Source organism: Podarcis erhardii (genome assembly GCF_964252035.2).
Source record: "Podarcis erhardii genome assembly, chromosome: 14".
NCBI lineage: Eukaryota > Metazoa > Chordata > Lepidosauria > Squamata > Lacertidae > Podarcis > Podarcis erhardii.
In genome coordinates this window covers 15,504,385-15,520,106 of record NC_138503.1, presented here as the reverse complement: position 1 = coordinate 15,520,106, position 15,722 = coordinate 15,504,385, and the positions used below count along the sequence as shown (strand labels likewise).

General features: G+C 43.7%; 1 protein-coding gene and 1 long non-coding RNA gene across 2 annotated transcripts in view; both read left to right on the top strand.

Moving 5' to 3' along the window:
- SLC27A2 (solute carrier family 27 member 2) overlaps positions 1–14,860 on the top strand; it is a 34,037-nt gene extending 19,177 nt beyond the window's left edge. The window contains exons 5-10 of the mRNA XM_081838973.1: positions 3,559–3,753; positions 4,382–4,472; positions 5,765–5,963; positions 7,391–7,488; positions 11,248–11,378; positions 13,719–14,860. Of these exons, the coding sequence (XP_081695099.1) occupies positions 3,559–3,753; positions 4,382–4,472; positions 5,765–5,963; positions 7,391–7,488; positions 11,248–11,378; positions 13,719–13,895 (891 nt within the window). The 3' untranslated portion in view covers positions 13,896–14,860. The remainder of the gene's footprint in view (positions 1–3,558; positions 3,754–4,381; positions 4,473–5,764; positions 5,964–7,390; positions 7,489–11,247; positions 11,379–13,718) is intronic.
- LOC309329022 overlaps positions 1–15,722 on the top strand; it is a 114,034-nt gene that overhangs the window by 24,117 nt on the left and 74,195 nt on the right. The window lies entirely within an intron of this gene.

Genomic DNA, 15,722 nt, shown 5'->3' with positions numbered 1-15,722 from the left:
TTCCGTCATGGGTTCGGCTGCACTCAGTAACAGCGTTTTCTCATGTTCCACTCTCCCTGTTTACAGGTGCATTGGTTTTTTATTTTATCTTTAAAGGAATTTTATTAACTGAGACAAAATATATGTGGGACACCAAAAAATCACAATCCTTTCAGAGTTACATATATTTGAAATGTTAACAGGAAAAGAATAAACAAATATCAGTACATTGTAAGTGGTTCATAACCAGACTTTTTTAAAAAGCGCATTATTTTTGTGGTACGGTTCCTTTTGGATTTGATCATAGCTCAGATCTAACCATTGCCGCCTTCATTTTGCATCATCTCCTTTACTCAGGGGTAAAGGGATGAATGGAAAACAGAGGGACGGACAGCGGGTTAATAATAGCTCACCCCTAGAGAAGCTTTTCTAAGCGGAAAAATAAATCTCAGGACTCCCATGGTCAAAAAAGCAAGAGCGGGGGGGAAATACATGGAAGGACCAAAGCTAGCCATTGTGGTGTCATGTGGATAGAACATAAGAAGAACCCGCTGGATCAGGCCAAGGACCATCTGGTCCAGCATCCTGTTCTCACAGTAAATTGAAATAGAAATAAATATGAAATACAGTGGTACCTTGAGTTACAGACGCATCAGGTTACTGACTCCACTAACCCAGAAATAGTACCTCAGGTTAGGAACTTTGCTTCAGGATGAGAACAGAAATTGCGCAGTTGCAGCAGCAGGAGGCCCCATTAGCTAAAGTGGTACCTCAGGTTAAGAACAGTTTCAGGGTAAGAACAGACCTCCAGAACGAATTAAGTTCTTAACCCGAGGTACCACTGTACTTTATTGTCACTTGTACAACTTGTATACAGTGAGGTTAGACGAGCACCCCCCACTCAGCTCTCAGGTCTTAATTCCTCTTGTTTACTGACGCACACCCACCAAACCCTAAAGTCAGTTGCCCTGTTATTATCTTTTCATTCAGCAGCCTAACAGCCCACGGATAAAAGCAGTTCTTTACCCTGTTGGTGTGACTAATCATGCTTCTATATCTTCTGCTCAAGGGCAGGAGATCAAGAAAGTGCCAGCTAGGGTGTGAATCATCCCTGAGAATTTTCCTCACTCTCCTGAGGCAACGTTCTTCCGTGGTGTCATCCAGCGGATTCACGGGACAGCCCATAATATCTTGTGCTGTATTCACCGCCCACTGTAGGCACTTCCTATCAGTTGATGTCAAACCAGCGTACCACACCGTGATGCACTATGAAAGGACACTTTCTATTGTGGACCGGTAGGAGATCATCAAATGTTGATTGACATCATTCTTTCGCAATACTCTGAGGAGATGGAGTCTCTGTTGGGCTTTCTTAACCACCTGGGTTGTATTGATTTTCCAAGTAAGGTCTTCACTGAGATAAACTCCTAGGAATTTAAAGGAAGAGGCTCTCTCCACACAGCCCTCCCCTATGTACAGTGGGGCTAGTTCTCCTCTCTTCCTCCAAAAGTCCAACAGCATCTCCTTTGTCTTGCTAATCTAGTAGCCAACTAGATTCATGTGGGGAAAACTCTTGAGCAGGATTTGAGCACAAGAGTCCTCTCTCCTCCTGTTTCTTCCAGTGGCTGTCATTCAGAAGCCTCACTGCCCCCAGTCTTGTGTCCTAGAGTGTCCTTTTCATCTTTTCAATTTATATACCGTCTTTCTATCTTACAATACTCAAGGCGGTTTACAAGCTGAAGAAAGAAAAAATGTACATCTTATAACAATCTAATGCAATACAGAAATGTGACAATAAAACAAAAATTTAAAATAAGCAACCTACATCAAAAAAGTAACATTCAACAATCATTAGAACAGTATAAAATAATAATGTCAACATATAAAAGTTAAACAGAAATCCACTCAACAGTTCCAATAAATAATTTCTAAACTATAATCAATAAAACAATGGCAAGCCACAGTACAGTAGTACCTCGGGTTAAGTACTTAATTCATTCTCGATGTGCGTTCTTAACCTGAAACTGTTCTTAACCTGAAGCACCACTTTAGCTAATAGGGCCTCCTGCCACTGCTGCCGTGCCGCGTGATTTCTGTTCTCATCCTGAAGCAAAGTTCTTAACCCGAGGTACTATTTCTGGGTTAGCGGAGTCTGTAACCTGAAGCGTATGTAACCCAAGGTAAAGGTAAAGGGTAAAGGGACCCCTGACCATTAGGTCCAGTCGTGACCAACTCTGGGGTTGCGGCTTTATTGGCCAAGGGAGCCACCGTTTGTCTGCAGACAGCTTCCGGGTCATGTAGCCAGCATGAATAAGCTGCTTCTGACAAACCAGAGCAGCGCACGGAAACGCCGTTTACCTTCCCGCCGGAGCGGTACCTATTTATCTACTTGCACTTTGAGCTTTGGAACTCTTTGGTTGACAGGAGCAGGGACCGAGCAACGGGAGCTCACCCCGTCGCAGGGATTCGAACCGCTGACCTTCTGATCGGCAAGTCCTAGGCTCTGTGGTTTAACCCACAGCGCCACCCGCGTCCCAATCCGAGGTACCACTGTACATAAAACAATACAGTACGGATTGAGAAGCAGAGACTAGAGGGTGGGGCAAGGCCTTGCCTGACGAAATGTCCCCCCTGACAGTCCTTGAACTCTGAATAATGACTCTTGTTTTTCTGGATGGAGGAAAGAGAAGGAAGTATGTAGAAACTTGCCTGTTGTACAACAGGATGCCGTAGCTTGGTGGTAGAGCAACTAAGCTCCTTAGTTCTATCCCCAGCATGTCCAAGTTAGGGCTGGGAGAGACCCCACCCCCCTGAGTGCACTTGCCAGTCAGTGTAGACAGCCCTGAGCTACATGGACCTATGCTCAGACTCAGTATAAGGCACAGTAAAGATTTGCATTGGTTTCTCTGCCCACTTTTGCCCCTGGGAACGGGCACCATTGGTTTTGATAAGACAATTCTGACTTTTGATGTACGTTTCCGAGCACAATTCCAAGTGTTGGTGCTGACCTTGAAAGCCCTAAACGACCTCAGCCCAGTATACCTGAAGGAGCATCTCCACCCCATCACTCAGCCAGGACACTGAGGTCCAGCTCCGAGGGCCTTCTGTCGGTTCCCTCCCTGCGAGGAGTGGGGTTACAGGGAACCATGCAAAGGGGCTTCTTGATAGTGGTGCCCGCCCTGTGGAATGTCCTCTCATCAGATGTCAAGGAAATAAACAACTATTTGATTTTTAGAAGACATCTGAAGGCAGCCCTGTTTAGGGAAGTTTTTAATGTTTGATGTTTTATTGTGTTTTTAATATTCTGTTTGGAGCCACCCAGAGTGGCTGGGGAAACCTAGCCAGATGGACGGGGTATAAACAATAAATTATTATTATTATTATTATTATTATTATTATTATTATTATTCCAATCCTTTATAAGGCAGCTCCCTGTGCTTCTCATAGAAGCCTCCACCTTCTGCTGGCGAGTGTGGATTACTTTTTGCATGTATAAAATACTGCAATATGGCTAGCTCATTCTCTACTGAACACTGTTAATGCCCTTCTGGTATCCTGAGTTCTTCCTTTTATTTCCAGAAAGACAACGATTGCAACCATAGGGTAAGAATTGCCTTGGGTAATGGCTTAAGGGCTGACGTTTGGAGGGAATTCATCCGGAGGTTTGGAAACATACGCATTTTTGAGTTTTACGCAGCCACGGAAGGCAATGTAGGCTTTGTGAACTATACTGGGAAAATCGGAGCCGTGGGAAGATTAAATTATTTGCATAAGGTAAGTGAAAATGTGTTTCAGTGGTCCCTGTTTACCAAGATTAGACATGATACTTCAGATTGAATATGTATATATAACAATATTTACAAAGCTTGTTTAATTTTGAAGATACAACAACGTCATCAGAAGCTCACACTAACAGAATCCATGCATCATGATCTGAACCTCTGTATTAATACAGGTGGGGTTCCGTTGCAGGCCCCTGTGTTTTTGCGAAATCACATAAAATGGGGAGCACCCTGGAGAGTCCTACTGCCTCGCAAGGAGACCTACCTCAGATCCCAAAGAGGACCTCTTCAGGCTCCAGGGAGGGTCTCCTCGCAAGCCGGAGGGGCAGTGGGGCTTTGTTGAACTGCTTAGCCTCACCGCCTAACAGCTGATGTTCAAGGTAGCGCAGCAGCCGTCGCTGCTTCCAAGTGCATCAGCTGAAGAAGTCCATGGCACTTCCATGCATGTATATGATGCTTAAAGTGTTCTCTTTTTTTATATAAACAGTATTGGGGGTCTGTATGAAGAAAAATGCAATGTATATGTAAATGTGATGTATATGAGACCTCCGGGTATAGGGCAGTATATAAATTCGATTAATAATAATAATCATTATCATCATCATCACCATTTTCATTAGAAAATAATGCGCTATGACCTGATTAAATATGATGTAGAGAAAGATGAACCTTTCCGAAATGAAGACGGCTACTGTATAAAAGTTCCTAAAGGTACATATGTTTTACTTCTTTATTTGCCGGTAAAATTCAGTGCTGCTGTTTCTTTGAGCTGCCATTTTAGTAGGCCTTGTTTGCACATCATTTTGAAGTGCGGAAAACAATAGGCCTTTTAAAGGTTGCTGGACTGCAGCTCCCATCATCCCTGAACCCTGGCCATGCTCGCTGTAGCTGATGGGAATTGCAGTCTAGCAACATCTGGAAGACCACAAATTCCCCACTTGTGAACGAAACAACTCCATCTGTGAAACATTATCCCCAAGGAAACATGCCTGACACCATCACTAACCGTCACTAAGACCTTTATATTCACTCAAATATTTTGTAACTAAGAGAGCCTTCCTCTACGGTGGTGTTTATCTGGGGTGGCTAGGACTTGTCAATATTACATTATTAGATGAGCATTTTGGGTATTTTGTATGATACATTGTTTTAAATTTGAGGGTTTTGATTGGTTTTGTCTGTTTCATTTTCTCTCATTAATTTAATAATAATAATAATAATAATAATAATAATAATAATAATAATAATTTATTTATACCCCGCCCATCTGGCTGGGTCCCCCCAGCCACTCTGGGCAGCTTCCAACAAAACACTAAAATACAATAACTTATTAAACATTAAAAGCTTCCCTAAACAGGGCTGCCTTTAGATGTCTTCTAAAAGTTTGGTAGTTATTTTTCTCTTTGACATCTGGTGGGAGGGAGTTCCACAGGGCAGGTGTCACTACCAAGAAGGCCCTCTGCCTGGTTCCCTGTAACCTCACTTCTCGCAGTGAGGGAACCGCCAGAAGGCCCTCGGTGCTGGACCTCAGTGTCCGGGCAGAACGATGGAGGTGGAGATGCTCCTTCAGGTATACTGGACCGAGGCTGTTTAGGGCTTTAAAGGTCAGCACCAACACTTTGAATTGTGCTCCGAAACGTACTGGGAGCCAATGTAGGTCTTTCAAGACTGGTGTTATATGGTCTCGGCGGCCGCTCCCAGTCACCAGTCTAGCTGCCACATTCTGGATTAATTGTAGTTTCTGGGTCACCTTCAAAGGTAGCCCCACATAGAGCGCATTGCAGTAGTCCAAGCGAGAGATAATTTATTTTTTAAAGCAACTAACAAATGTAATAATAGATAGATTGATACATAGATTGTACCCAGCCCATCTGACTGGGTTGTCATTCTGGGCGGCTTCCAACAGAATATAACAAAACAGAGTGAAACATCAGGCCTTAAAAACTTCCCAGTATGGGGCTGCCTTTTTATACTTGCTTGTTGTTGTTTTTTGTTCCCTACAGGTGAAGTGGGACTGTTAGTTTGTAAAATAACACGGTTTGCACCATTTAGTGGATATGTGGGAGCCAAGAGCCAGACTGAAAAGAAAAAGCTCAGAGATGTGTTCCAGAAAGGGGATTTATATTTCAACAGTGGTGATCTTTTAATGATTGACCATAACAACTTCATTTATTTCCATGACCGAGTTGGAGACACATTCCGGTTTGTTGGCTTTTTATGTATATTTATGACCTTTAAAAGGTGAAAGCAAATAATTGTGGGTTCTTAATATATGCAGCAAGGGACACGGGTGGCGCTGTGGGTTAAACCACAGAGCCTAGGACTTACCGATCAGAAGATCAGTGGTTCGAATCCCTACGACAGGGTGAGCTCCTGTTGCTCAGTCCCTGCTCCTGCCAACCTAGCAGTTCGAAAGCATGTCAAAGTGCAAGTAGATAAATAGGTACCACTCTGGCAGAAAGGTAAACAGTGTTTCCGTGCGCTGCTCTGGTTCGCCAGAAGCGGCTTAGTCATGCTGGCCACATGCCTTGGAAGCTGTACGCCGGCTCCCTCGGCCAATAAAGCGAGATGAGCGCCGCAACCCCAGAGTCGGCCACGACTGGACCTAATGGTCAGCGGTCCCTTTACCTTTTAATGTATGCAGCTCATCAGAAAGATGATGTGCAGCAGAGAATTTGGGTGATCATGTCACTGTGCAAGTTGGGGGACAAACACCCCCCCCCTCTCTCTCTCTCTCTCTCTCTCTCTCTCACACACACACACACACACACTCTTTTGTTGACCTCTTACTGAATATGTGAGCTTACAATGAAAAATATTCTGTCGGAAATGGGTAGCACCAACATGCAAGTCATCACTTCATGATGCCAACAGTCAGCAGATGAATGTGTGGACTTATTCCAAGTCAGTCCACATACTGACTTGCAGAAATGGCAACATGAAATGGCTTTGAAGAGGGGGTTCCGTATTATTGTGTCAGGGCTGGAGCCACGAAAGCTGAACCCGGAAAACATTTCCATGGATTTGGAAATCCATTTCCCTATGTGGTAGCTAGTCAGAAGTTCAGTTTGGGGCATCTTCCAGAGGTTTATATGGTCTCAGGCTCTGAACTAGCCCCACCCACCCAGGGTGGCCATTAGGCCCTGTGGTCTAAACCACTGAGGCTCTTGGGTTTGCTGATCAGAAGGTCGGCGGTTCGAATCCCCGTGACGGGGTGAGCTCCCATTGCTCGGTCCCAGCTCCTGCCAACCTAGCAGTTCGAAAGCAAGTGCAAGTAAATAAATAGGTACCACTCCGGCGGGAAGGTAAACAGCGTTTCCGTGCGCTGCTCTGGTTCGCCAGAAGCGGCTTAGTCCTGCTGGGCACATGACCCGGAAGCTGTACGCCGGCTCCCTTGGTCAATAAAGCGATATGAGCACCACAACCCCAGAGTCGTCTGCTACTGGACCTAATGGTCAGGGGTCCCTTTACCCTTTACCTATATTACTTGCAGGCTAGTTACTTAATTTGTATGGCTACATCTCTGCAAAGGAAAGTGGCGCAAGTGTCCATTATTTTGCAATGTTACTTGCTCTGAGTTTGTTTGCTTTAATGGGATTTTCTCCCCTGCTGCCCCCCCCCCATCTCAGATGGAAAGGAGAAAATGTTGCTACAACTGAAGTTGCAGATATTCTGGGACTGATCAACTTTATTCAGGAGGCAAATGTATATGGCGTGCCCATTCCAGGTATAGTATGAATGCTCTGGTGTCAAAGGTGATAGTTTTGTGGCTTCTTGAAAAGAGAGAGAGAAATGGCCTTCTTTCCATCATTGTGGCTGCTACACTCCCTCAACACTCATCCTAAATGATCAGAAGATCTCTGTCCCACCTTCTGTATTTTCCTCATAACACATTTGAATTTTTTGTAACCATGATTGCAGAGTAATGTATCAACATTAAAAAAAGATAGCAGCAGAGAAGGGAGTCATTAACTTTCTAGACAAAACCAAATACTGTTTTTCAGCATTTGTAAACACATTTTGAGTTGCAGAGAAGGGAAGTTGAATTAGGATGAATGCAATCAATTTTTAAATATTGGGAAGTCCGTGACAGAAGTGGATATTTTGTATGAACCGATATATTAACTTAGTGGTACCTTGGTTTAAGAACAGCTTAGTTTATGAACAACTTGGATTCAGAACGCTGCAAAACCCAGAAAGAGGTGTTTTGGTTTGTGAACTTTGCCTTGGAATAAGAACATGTTTTGCTTCCTGTTGAGTGTGTTCCATTTGTAAATTGAGTCCCCCGCTGCTATGGGAAAGCACACCTTGGTTTAAGAACGCTTTGGTTTAAGAACGGACTTCCAGAATGGATTAAGTTTGTAAACCAAGGTACCACTGCATACATGTCTACTCAAACATAAAGCCACACTAAGTTCTATAGGACTAAGTGCAAAGGATTGCAGCCTTATTTTACTATATACTTTTCTTTTCTCTAAAAGAATAAAAGACAGATCAGCGACAAGTTCTATTTATACAATTATGCACATTTTTTAAAAAAATATGTATTTATTTATATACCCTTTATATTCTGAAATGGCATCTAACCAGTTTACAATTATAAAATCAATAAAATTGTAATTACAAATCATAAGATCAATACAAATTAAAATACACAATAACAATTCCATTGGGGCATTAAAACACCCCCAATTAAATATAGAAATGAATGCAATGAATACGAAATTTAAAAATACAATTATTATCATTATTATTAATAATAGTAAGAGTAATAATAATATCCTGCCCAACAGAATATTAAAAACACGATAAAACATCAAACATTAAAAACAATAAAACAAACCATTACAAAGCACAACAATCAGAAGAATTAAATGTGATTATGTGATTAAATGTGTTATGTTTTCAGTAAACGTCTTTTTTAAAAAAGAAAAAGGAAAAATAGCAAACAATAGGAGTCTTTTGCTGGGTGCTCCATTTCTGCCACCGACATTTAGAGCTTGATTACCAAGTGTGCTTCAGGCTGCTTTCCTTTGTTTTCACCTACCTCTGTTGAAGAGGTAAACACCTAATTGCCATGGGAAAGATTTCGCCAACAAGAGAACTGAATAATAGTCCAGAGTTCCTTATCCTCTCCTCAGATTATGTTACAGCAGATGGAGGAAATATAGCTCAGCTCCCCTTGGGCCTAAAAAACCAAATAGAAGACTGAAATGCCTAATTGCAAACTGGTCTTGCAGCAAGGGGGAGAGTAGCAAGTCGTGGTAACCCTTCACATTTTTTTATTATCCCTAGGCTAAACCTTTTCACCCCTTTTAGATAGATCCTATATATTTGCCACCTGACGTAAGTTCACAGGGACAGAATCTCTCCTAAACACTTGAGCCGATCTGGCAGATTCAGGTGTGAGCACCAAATATTCTATCCCAAACCACAAATCCTTTGAGTAAACAGTATTCAATGCCAGGTGTTCCTTTCCAAGTGACAAAAAGCACAGATTAGCTCAGAAGAAAGTATGCAACCATGTTCTCACAGCCCTGGCTAGGGGCTCCTGTGTCAATAACATTCAAGGTCATAGATCTTAGAAGCCCTGGGAGGAAGCTGGTTCCATCAAGACTATTCCAGCCCCTTCCCCTTACGTTTTGGCTTTAAAAACTAGTCCTTTCACCTACGTGTACAAAGAAGCTCTCTCATCCCACACACAGCGTGACTAGTGTCAAACACCCATGGTTCGGCTGAAACCTCCAGGTGCCCAAAGCCACTTACCTAACTGGAGAGATGGGCCTCATAATTTGGTGTTTTTAGTTCACGTTCTTGATGTAGGGCAGGGTAGACTTCAGGCAGCTACGGTCTTCTTCTCCAGCTCATTTGGATTTGCACAGAAAAGGTCTGAGAGTTAAGCATATATATATATATATATATATATATATATATATATATATATACACACACACACACATACACACATACATACATACATACATACCCTGCCTATCTGGCTAGGGATGCGGGTGGCGCTGTGGATTAAATCACAGAGCCTAGGACTTGCCCATCAGAAGGTTGGCAGTTCAAATCCCTGTGACGTTGCTCAGGCCCTGCTCCTGCCAACCTAGCAGTTCGAAAGCACGTCAAAGTGCAAGTAGATAAATAGGTACCGCTCCGGCGGGAAGGTAAATGGCGTTTCCATGCACTGCTCTGGTTCACCAGAAGCGGCTTAGTCATGCTGGCCACATGACCCAGAAGCTGTGCGCTAGCTCCCTCGGCCAATAAAGCAAGATGAGCACCGCAATCCCAGAGTCGGCCACGACTGGACCTAATGGTCAGGGGTCCCTTTACCTTTACTATCTGGCTGGGTTTCCCCAGCCACTCTGGGCAGCTCCCAACAGAATATAAAAGCACGATAAAACATCAAAACATTAAAAACTTCCCTAAACAAGGCTCCCTTCAGATGTCTTCTAAAATTCAGATGTAGTGGTACCTTGGGTTACATATGCTTCAGGTTACAGACGCTTCAGGTTACAGACTCCGCTAACCCAGAAATGGTACCTTGGGTTAAGAACTTTGCTTCAGGATGAGAACAGAAATTGTGCTCTGACCGTGCGGCGGCAGTGAGAGGCCCCATTAGCTAAAGTGGTGCTTCAGGTTAAGAACAGTTTCAGGTTAAGAACAGACCTCCGGAACGAATTAAGTACTTAACCTGAGGTACCACTGTAGTTGTTTATTTCCTTGGCATCTGATGGGAGGGCGTTCCACAGGGCGGGCGCCACCACCGAGAAGGCCCTTCTCTGCTTGGCTCCCTGCAACCACACTTCTCACAGTGAGGGAACTTTCAGAAGGCCCATGGAGTTGGACCTCAGTGTCCGGGCTGGACGATGGGGGGGAGACACTCCTTCAGGTATACTGAGGTAGTCAAGTATACCTTGACTACTTGACAAGTTGTCGAGATAGCCTGTTTTTTATGATTTATACTGTTTTAAAATTTTTCTAGTGAGCTGTATCAGGAACTTGTTGTGATGCGGTTTAGAAACACAAACAACAGATGTAACGGTAAAACTGATTTTAATAAATGAATACAGAATATTTGTTACTTAAGACAAGTGTTGAAGCCACAAAGGGATAGAGGGAAGTCAACTAATATAGCAGGGATTCAAACTAGTTTTTCCAGAACAGAAAGAAAGTGACTATAAAGAAAGAAAGAAAATAAGGATTACAAATGTATTTCTTTCTGAGACCTGGTGAATAGAATATTCAAATTACTGTTTGTGTCCTTTGAACAATTTAGTGTACTTGACTAATTCTTTTTTGTTTTATATTATCTACCTTTTAATTTCTTTTTCTTCTTCTTTTTCCATTTTTGTATTTTTCCTTTTGATTTTTGAATATTTGGATGTAATGTTTAATTTATGCTTTCTTTGTAATTTTTAAAATGCAATAAAGATTTAAAAAGAAAAAAGAAATGCAAGCAACAATAATCATTTTCTTGCAGGTCACGAGGGCAGGATAGGCATGGCATCCATACGCCTAAAAGACGGCTGTGAATTTGATGGGGGACAACTCTACAAACACGTCGTAGACTACCTGCCTGCTTATGCAAGGCCTTGTTTTGTGAGGATCCAGGTAAGTCTGCCTTACTAAGGACCATTTTCACCATGGAACAGGTTCTAGTATTAGTGGAAGTTACAATACGGTAGGAATCTGCGCATCTATGATTCTACCGCTCCTGTAAGAAGACTGATTACGGCATTCAGGCTTTTTTTTAGAGAAAAGGCAAGCAAGAGTCAACAGGATGTTGTTGTTGTTGTTTAGTCGTTTAGTCGTGTCCGACTCTTTGTGACCCCATGGACCAGAGCATGCCAGGCACTCCTGTTTTCCACTGCCTCCCGCAGTTTGGTCAAACTCATGTTTGTAGCTTCGAGAACACTGTCCAACCATCTCGTCCTCTCTTGTCCCCTTCTCCTTGTGCCCTCCATCTCTCCCAACATCAGGTTCTTTTCCAGGGAGTCTTCTCTTCTCATGAGGTGGCCAAAGTATTGGAGCCTCAGCTTCAGGATCTGTCCTTCCAGTGAACACTCAGGGCTGATTTCCTTCAGCATGGATAGGTTTGATCTTCTTGCAGTCCATGGGACTCTGAAGAGTCTCCTCCAGCACCATAATTCAAAAGCATCAATTCTTTGGCGATCAGCCTTCTTTATGGTCCAGCTCTCACTTCCATACATCACTACTGGGAAAACCATAGCTTTAACTATATGGACCTTTGTTGGCAAGGTGATGTCTCTGCTTTTTAAGATGCTGTCTAGGTTTGTCATTGCTTTTCTCCCAAGAAGCAGGCGTCTTAATTTCGTGACTGCTGTCAACAGGATAGAAGGGTATAAAATGATGCATGAAATGGAGAAAAAGGACAGAGAAATGTTTTTCTCCCTATGCATCATAGCACTAGAATTCTAAACGTTGGAAGAGGACAGACAAAAGAACTTACTTTTTAACGCAGTGCATTTGAAATTGCTCCCACAAGGGGCGGTGGGCTTGGATGGCTTTAAAAGAGGAGCTTGGATGGCTTTAAAAGAGGAGCTCAGTCAGTAGAGCCTGAGACTCTTGATCTCAGGGTTGTGGGTTCGAGCCCAATGTTGGGCAAAAAGATTTCTGCCTGCCAGGGGGTTGGACTCGATGACCCTCAAACTCTACAATTCTATGGTTCTTAATTCATGAAGGATAAAGCTATCAGTGGCAACTAGCCCTGATGGATGTGTTCTATGTCCACAGTCAGAGGCTGTATGACTCTGAATCCTGGAAGCCACAGGAGACAGTCCTTTTTCTTTGGGCATAGTTGATTAAGGATACTTAATCCAGAGTGGTGCATGCTCTAGTTATCCCCTGCTTGGACTATTGCAATGCACTCTACGTGGGGCTACCTTTGAAGGTGACCCGGAAACTGCAATTAATCCAGAATGCGACAGCTAGTCTGGTGACTGGGAGTGGCCACTGAGACCATATAACACCGGTTCTGAGAGATCTGCACTGGCTCCCAGTACGTTTCGGAGCACAATTCAAAGTGTTGGTGCTGACCTTTAAAGCCCTCAACGGCCTTGGTCCTATATACCTGAAAGAGCGTCTCCACCCCCATCGTTCAGCTCGGACCTGAGATCCAGCACCGAGGGCCTTCTGGCGGTTCCCTCATTGCAAGAAGTAAGGTTACAGGGAACCAGACAGAGGGCCTTCTCGGTAGTGGCGCCCGCCCTGTGGAACTCCCTCCCTTCAGATGTGAAGGAAATAAGCAGCTATCTTCTTTTTAAAAGACATCTGAAGGCAGCCCTGTTTAGGGAAGTTTTTAATATTTAATGCTGTATTGTTTTTAACACTTGATTGGAAGCTGCACAGAGTGGCTGGGGAAACTCAGACAGATGGGCAGGGTATAAATAATAAATTATTATTATTATTATTATTAGGAATTGTAGCACTGCGAGGGGGAAACTACAATTCCCAGGATTCTCTGTGGGAAGCAATGTGCTTTGAATATGTGTGGGGTGTGCTTTGAATGTACAGTGTGATTCTGTCCTTAGTCTCAGAATCCTAGGTGTGTAACTTGAAACCCAACAGAGATGGACTCAACTTTAACCTACACCTTGGAGGTGAGCCTAAAAGCTGACTTCATAGCTACACCAGCCAGACTAATTTTTATACTTCCTTTTTATTTTTTTGGCAAACTTTGTACTTTTCCTTTCCCCCCACTTTCTCATATTTTGTGTAACATCTTGCCTGAATAAGAGTTCTTGAGAGCTCAGACACTTGTCATTATTTTTGGCATTTTTGTTGATTCCAGTAAAGATATGGCCCAACGGATAATATTAAGGCTACAATCCTGTTTACCTGAGACTAAGCCCCTCTGAATACTGTGCCTTATATTTGAGTAAACATGCATAGGGTTGCACTGTAATTTTGCCTTTTCCCTTGTTGTTGCAGGATGCCATTGAGGTCACCGGAACATTCAAACACCGGAAGGTGCAGTTAGCCCAAGAAGGATTTGACCCAGCAGCTATCAAAGACACCCTGTATTTCCTGAATGACAAAGAAAAGACATATGTACCCCTAACGGAGGACATTTATAATTCAATATGTAGCAACCAACTGAAACTATAATGCACCCAAAGCTGCTGGCTGGTGGTGTTTGTAAGAGAAGCAAGAATCGGTTTTTATATAATGTTAGAAAGTTACCAAAATTGATTTGAAAGTGATTGTGTGTTTGTATCTAGAATCTAGTGGGTGGTTCCCTAGACCAGATGGCTGGGAGGTCTCCGGCTCTTGATGGGGTTACACTTCCCCTGAAGGAGCTGGTTCACCGCTTGGGGGTGTTCCTGGATCATTTGTTGCTCGAGGCTCAGGTGGCCTCAGTTGCCCAGAGTGCCTTCCCTCAGCTTCAGCCGGTGACCCAGCTACGCCCCTATCTGGACAGGGATAGCCTAACTACTGTTGTCTATGCTCTGGTAACTTCAAGGTTAAATTAGTGCAATGCGTTATACGTAAGGCTGCCTCTGAAGATCCTTCGGAAACTTCAGCTGGTGCAGAATTCAGCAGGCAGGTTGCTCACCGGAGCAAGACGGTTTGTGCATGTTACACCGATCCTAGTCTGACTGCATTGGCTACCAATTAGTTTCCGGGCCCCATTCAAAGTGCTGGTTTTGAACTACAAAGCCTTAAACGGCTCAGGACCGCAATACCTCAAGGACTGCCTCTTTTCATATGAACCTACCCGTACCCTGAGATCACCTTCTGAGGCCCTTCTTCATGTGCCTCCTCCTTGAGAGGTGCAGAGGGTGGCAACGAAGAACAGGGCCTTCTCTGCAGTGGCTCCCTATCTGTGGAATGCTCTCCCCAGGGAAGTTTGCCTGGTACTTCCATTTTATACCTTTAGGCACCAGGTAAAAACGTTCCTTTTAAACCAGGCCTTTGGTTGACCTGATTGACATCCTATGTAGTTGGTGGGGCGCGTGTTATTGGGTTATTCTTATTTTGATTTTATATATTGTGATCTTTTCTGTGAACCACCCTGAGATCTGTGAGTATAGGGCGGTATATTAATTCAAATAAATAAATAGAATTTTAAATGTCATTATGTTCTTTGTTTAACAGATATTTTAGTGATGATGGTGAAGTTGTTTTACAACTCTGCCTTCACAGTTCTGGGCAGTATGCTTCCGAATGCCAGTTAATGGGAATCACAAGGCAAGAGAGTCCTGTTGCACTCAGATCCCATTTGTGGGTATCTGTGAGAACAGGATCCTGGGCTAGAGAGGACCTGAGGTTCTTCTCCCCTGTCATAGGAGTTCCTGTATTCTTGTTTTACATACACATTCCTTTTAGCACTAAAATCTGCATGATCTGCATATGAGTTCCTGCCATGTGGCTTACTGAATACTGAATGATCGTCTCCATTATCCCTGTGTAGACAGGCCTAGTGGTAGCTGGAAATCAAAATGGTCCTGGAGTAAGTGAATTAATCTTCAGACCACCTTGACCTATTCAACCCTTTTCTAGATTGCCAAATCATTGGGACAATGTCCCCACATTTCAGGATATCCTTGTTCTATAAAGTAGATGCGCCTAACTCAGCAGCAATGTACTAACATGTGTGTCAGGGAACTGCCATCAATACTGGAGGGGGAGCGCAAAAGCCAGAGGGATTCCAGAGAGCGTCCAGGGATCGGGAGGAGCAGCCCATCTTCTGGGGAAGAGAATCAGCGTAGCACCAGTGGAGAAGGGGGGCAGGTGGGGGAAGCGGCGAGGCGGTCCCATGACTCCTTGCCTGGGACCAGCAGGGAGAGTAGGGGTCCTCTGTTGCCCACGCCCTCCCTGCGCAGAAGGCTTTCGCGCAGAGAGAGTAGGAGGAGACTAGGCGTCAAAGAGCTTCTTTGCTGGAAGAAGTTTAAGAAATGCCCACTCACGGATTCTGCCAGCGACTGAGTCAGC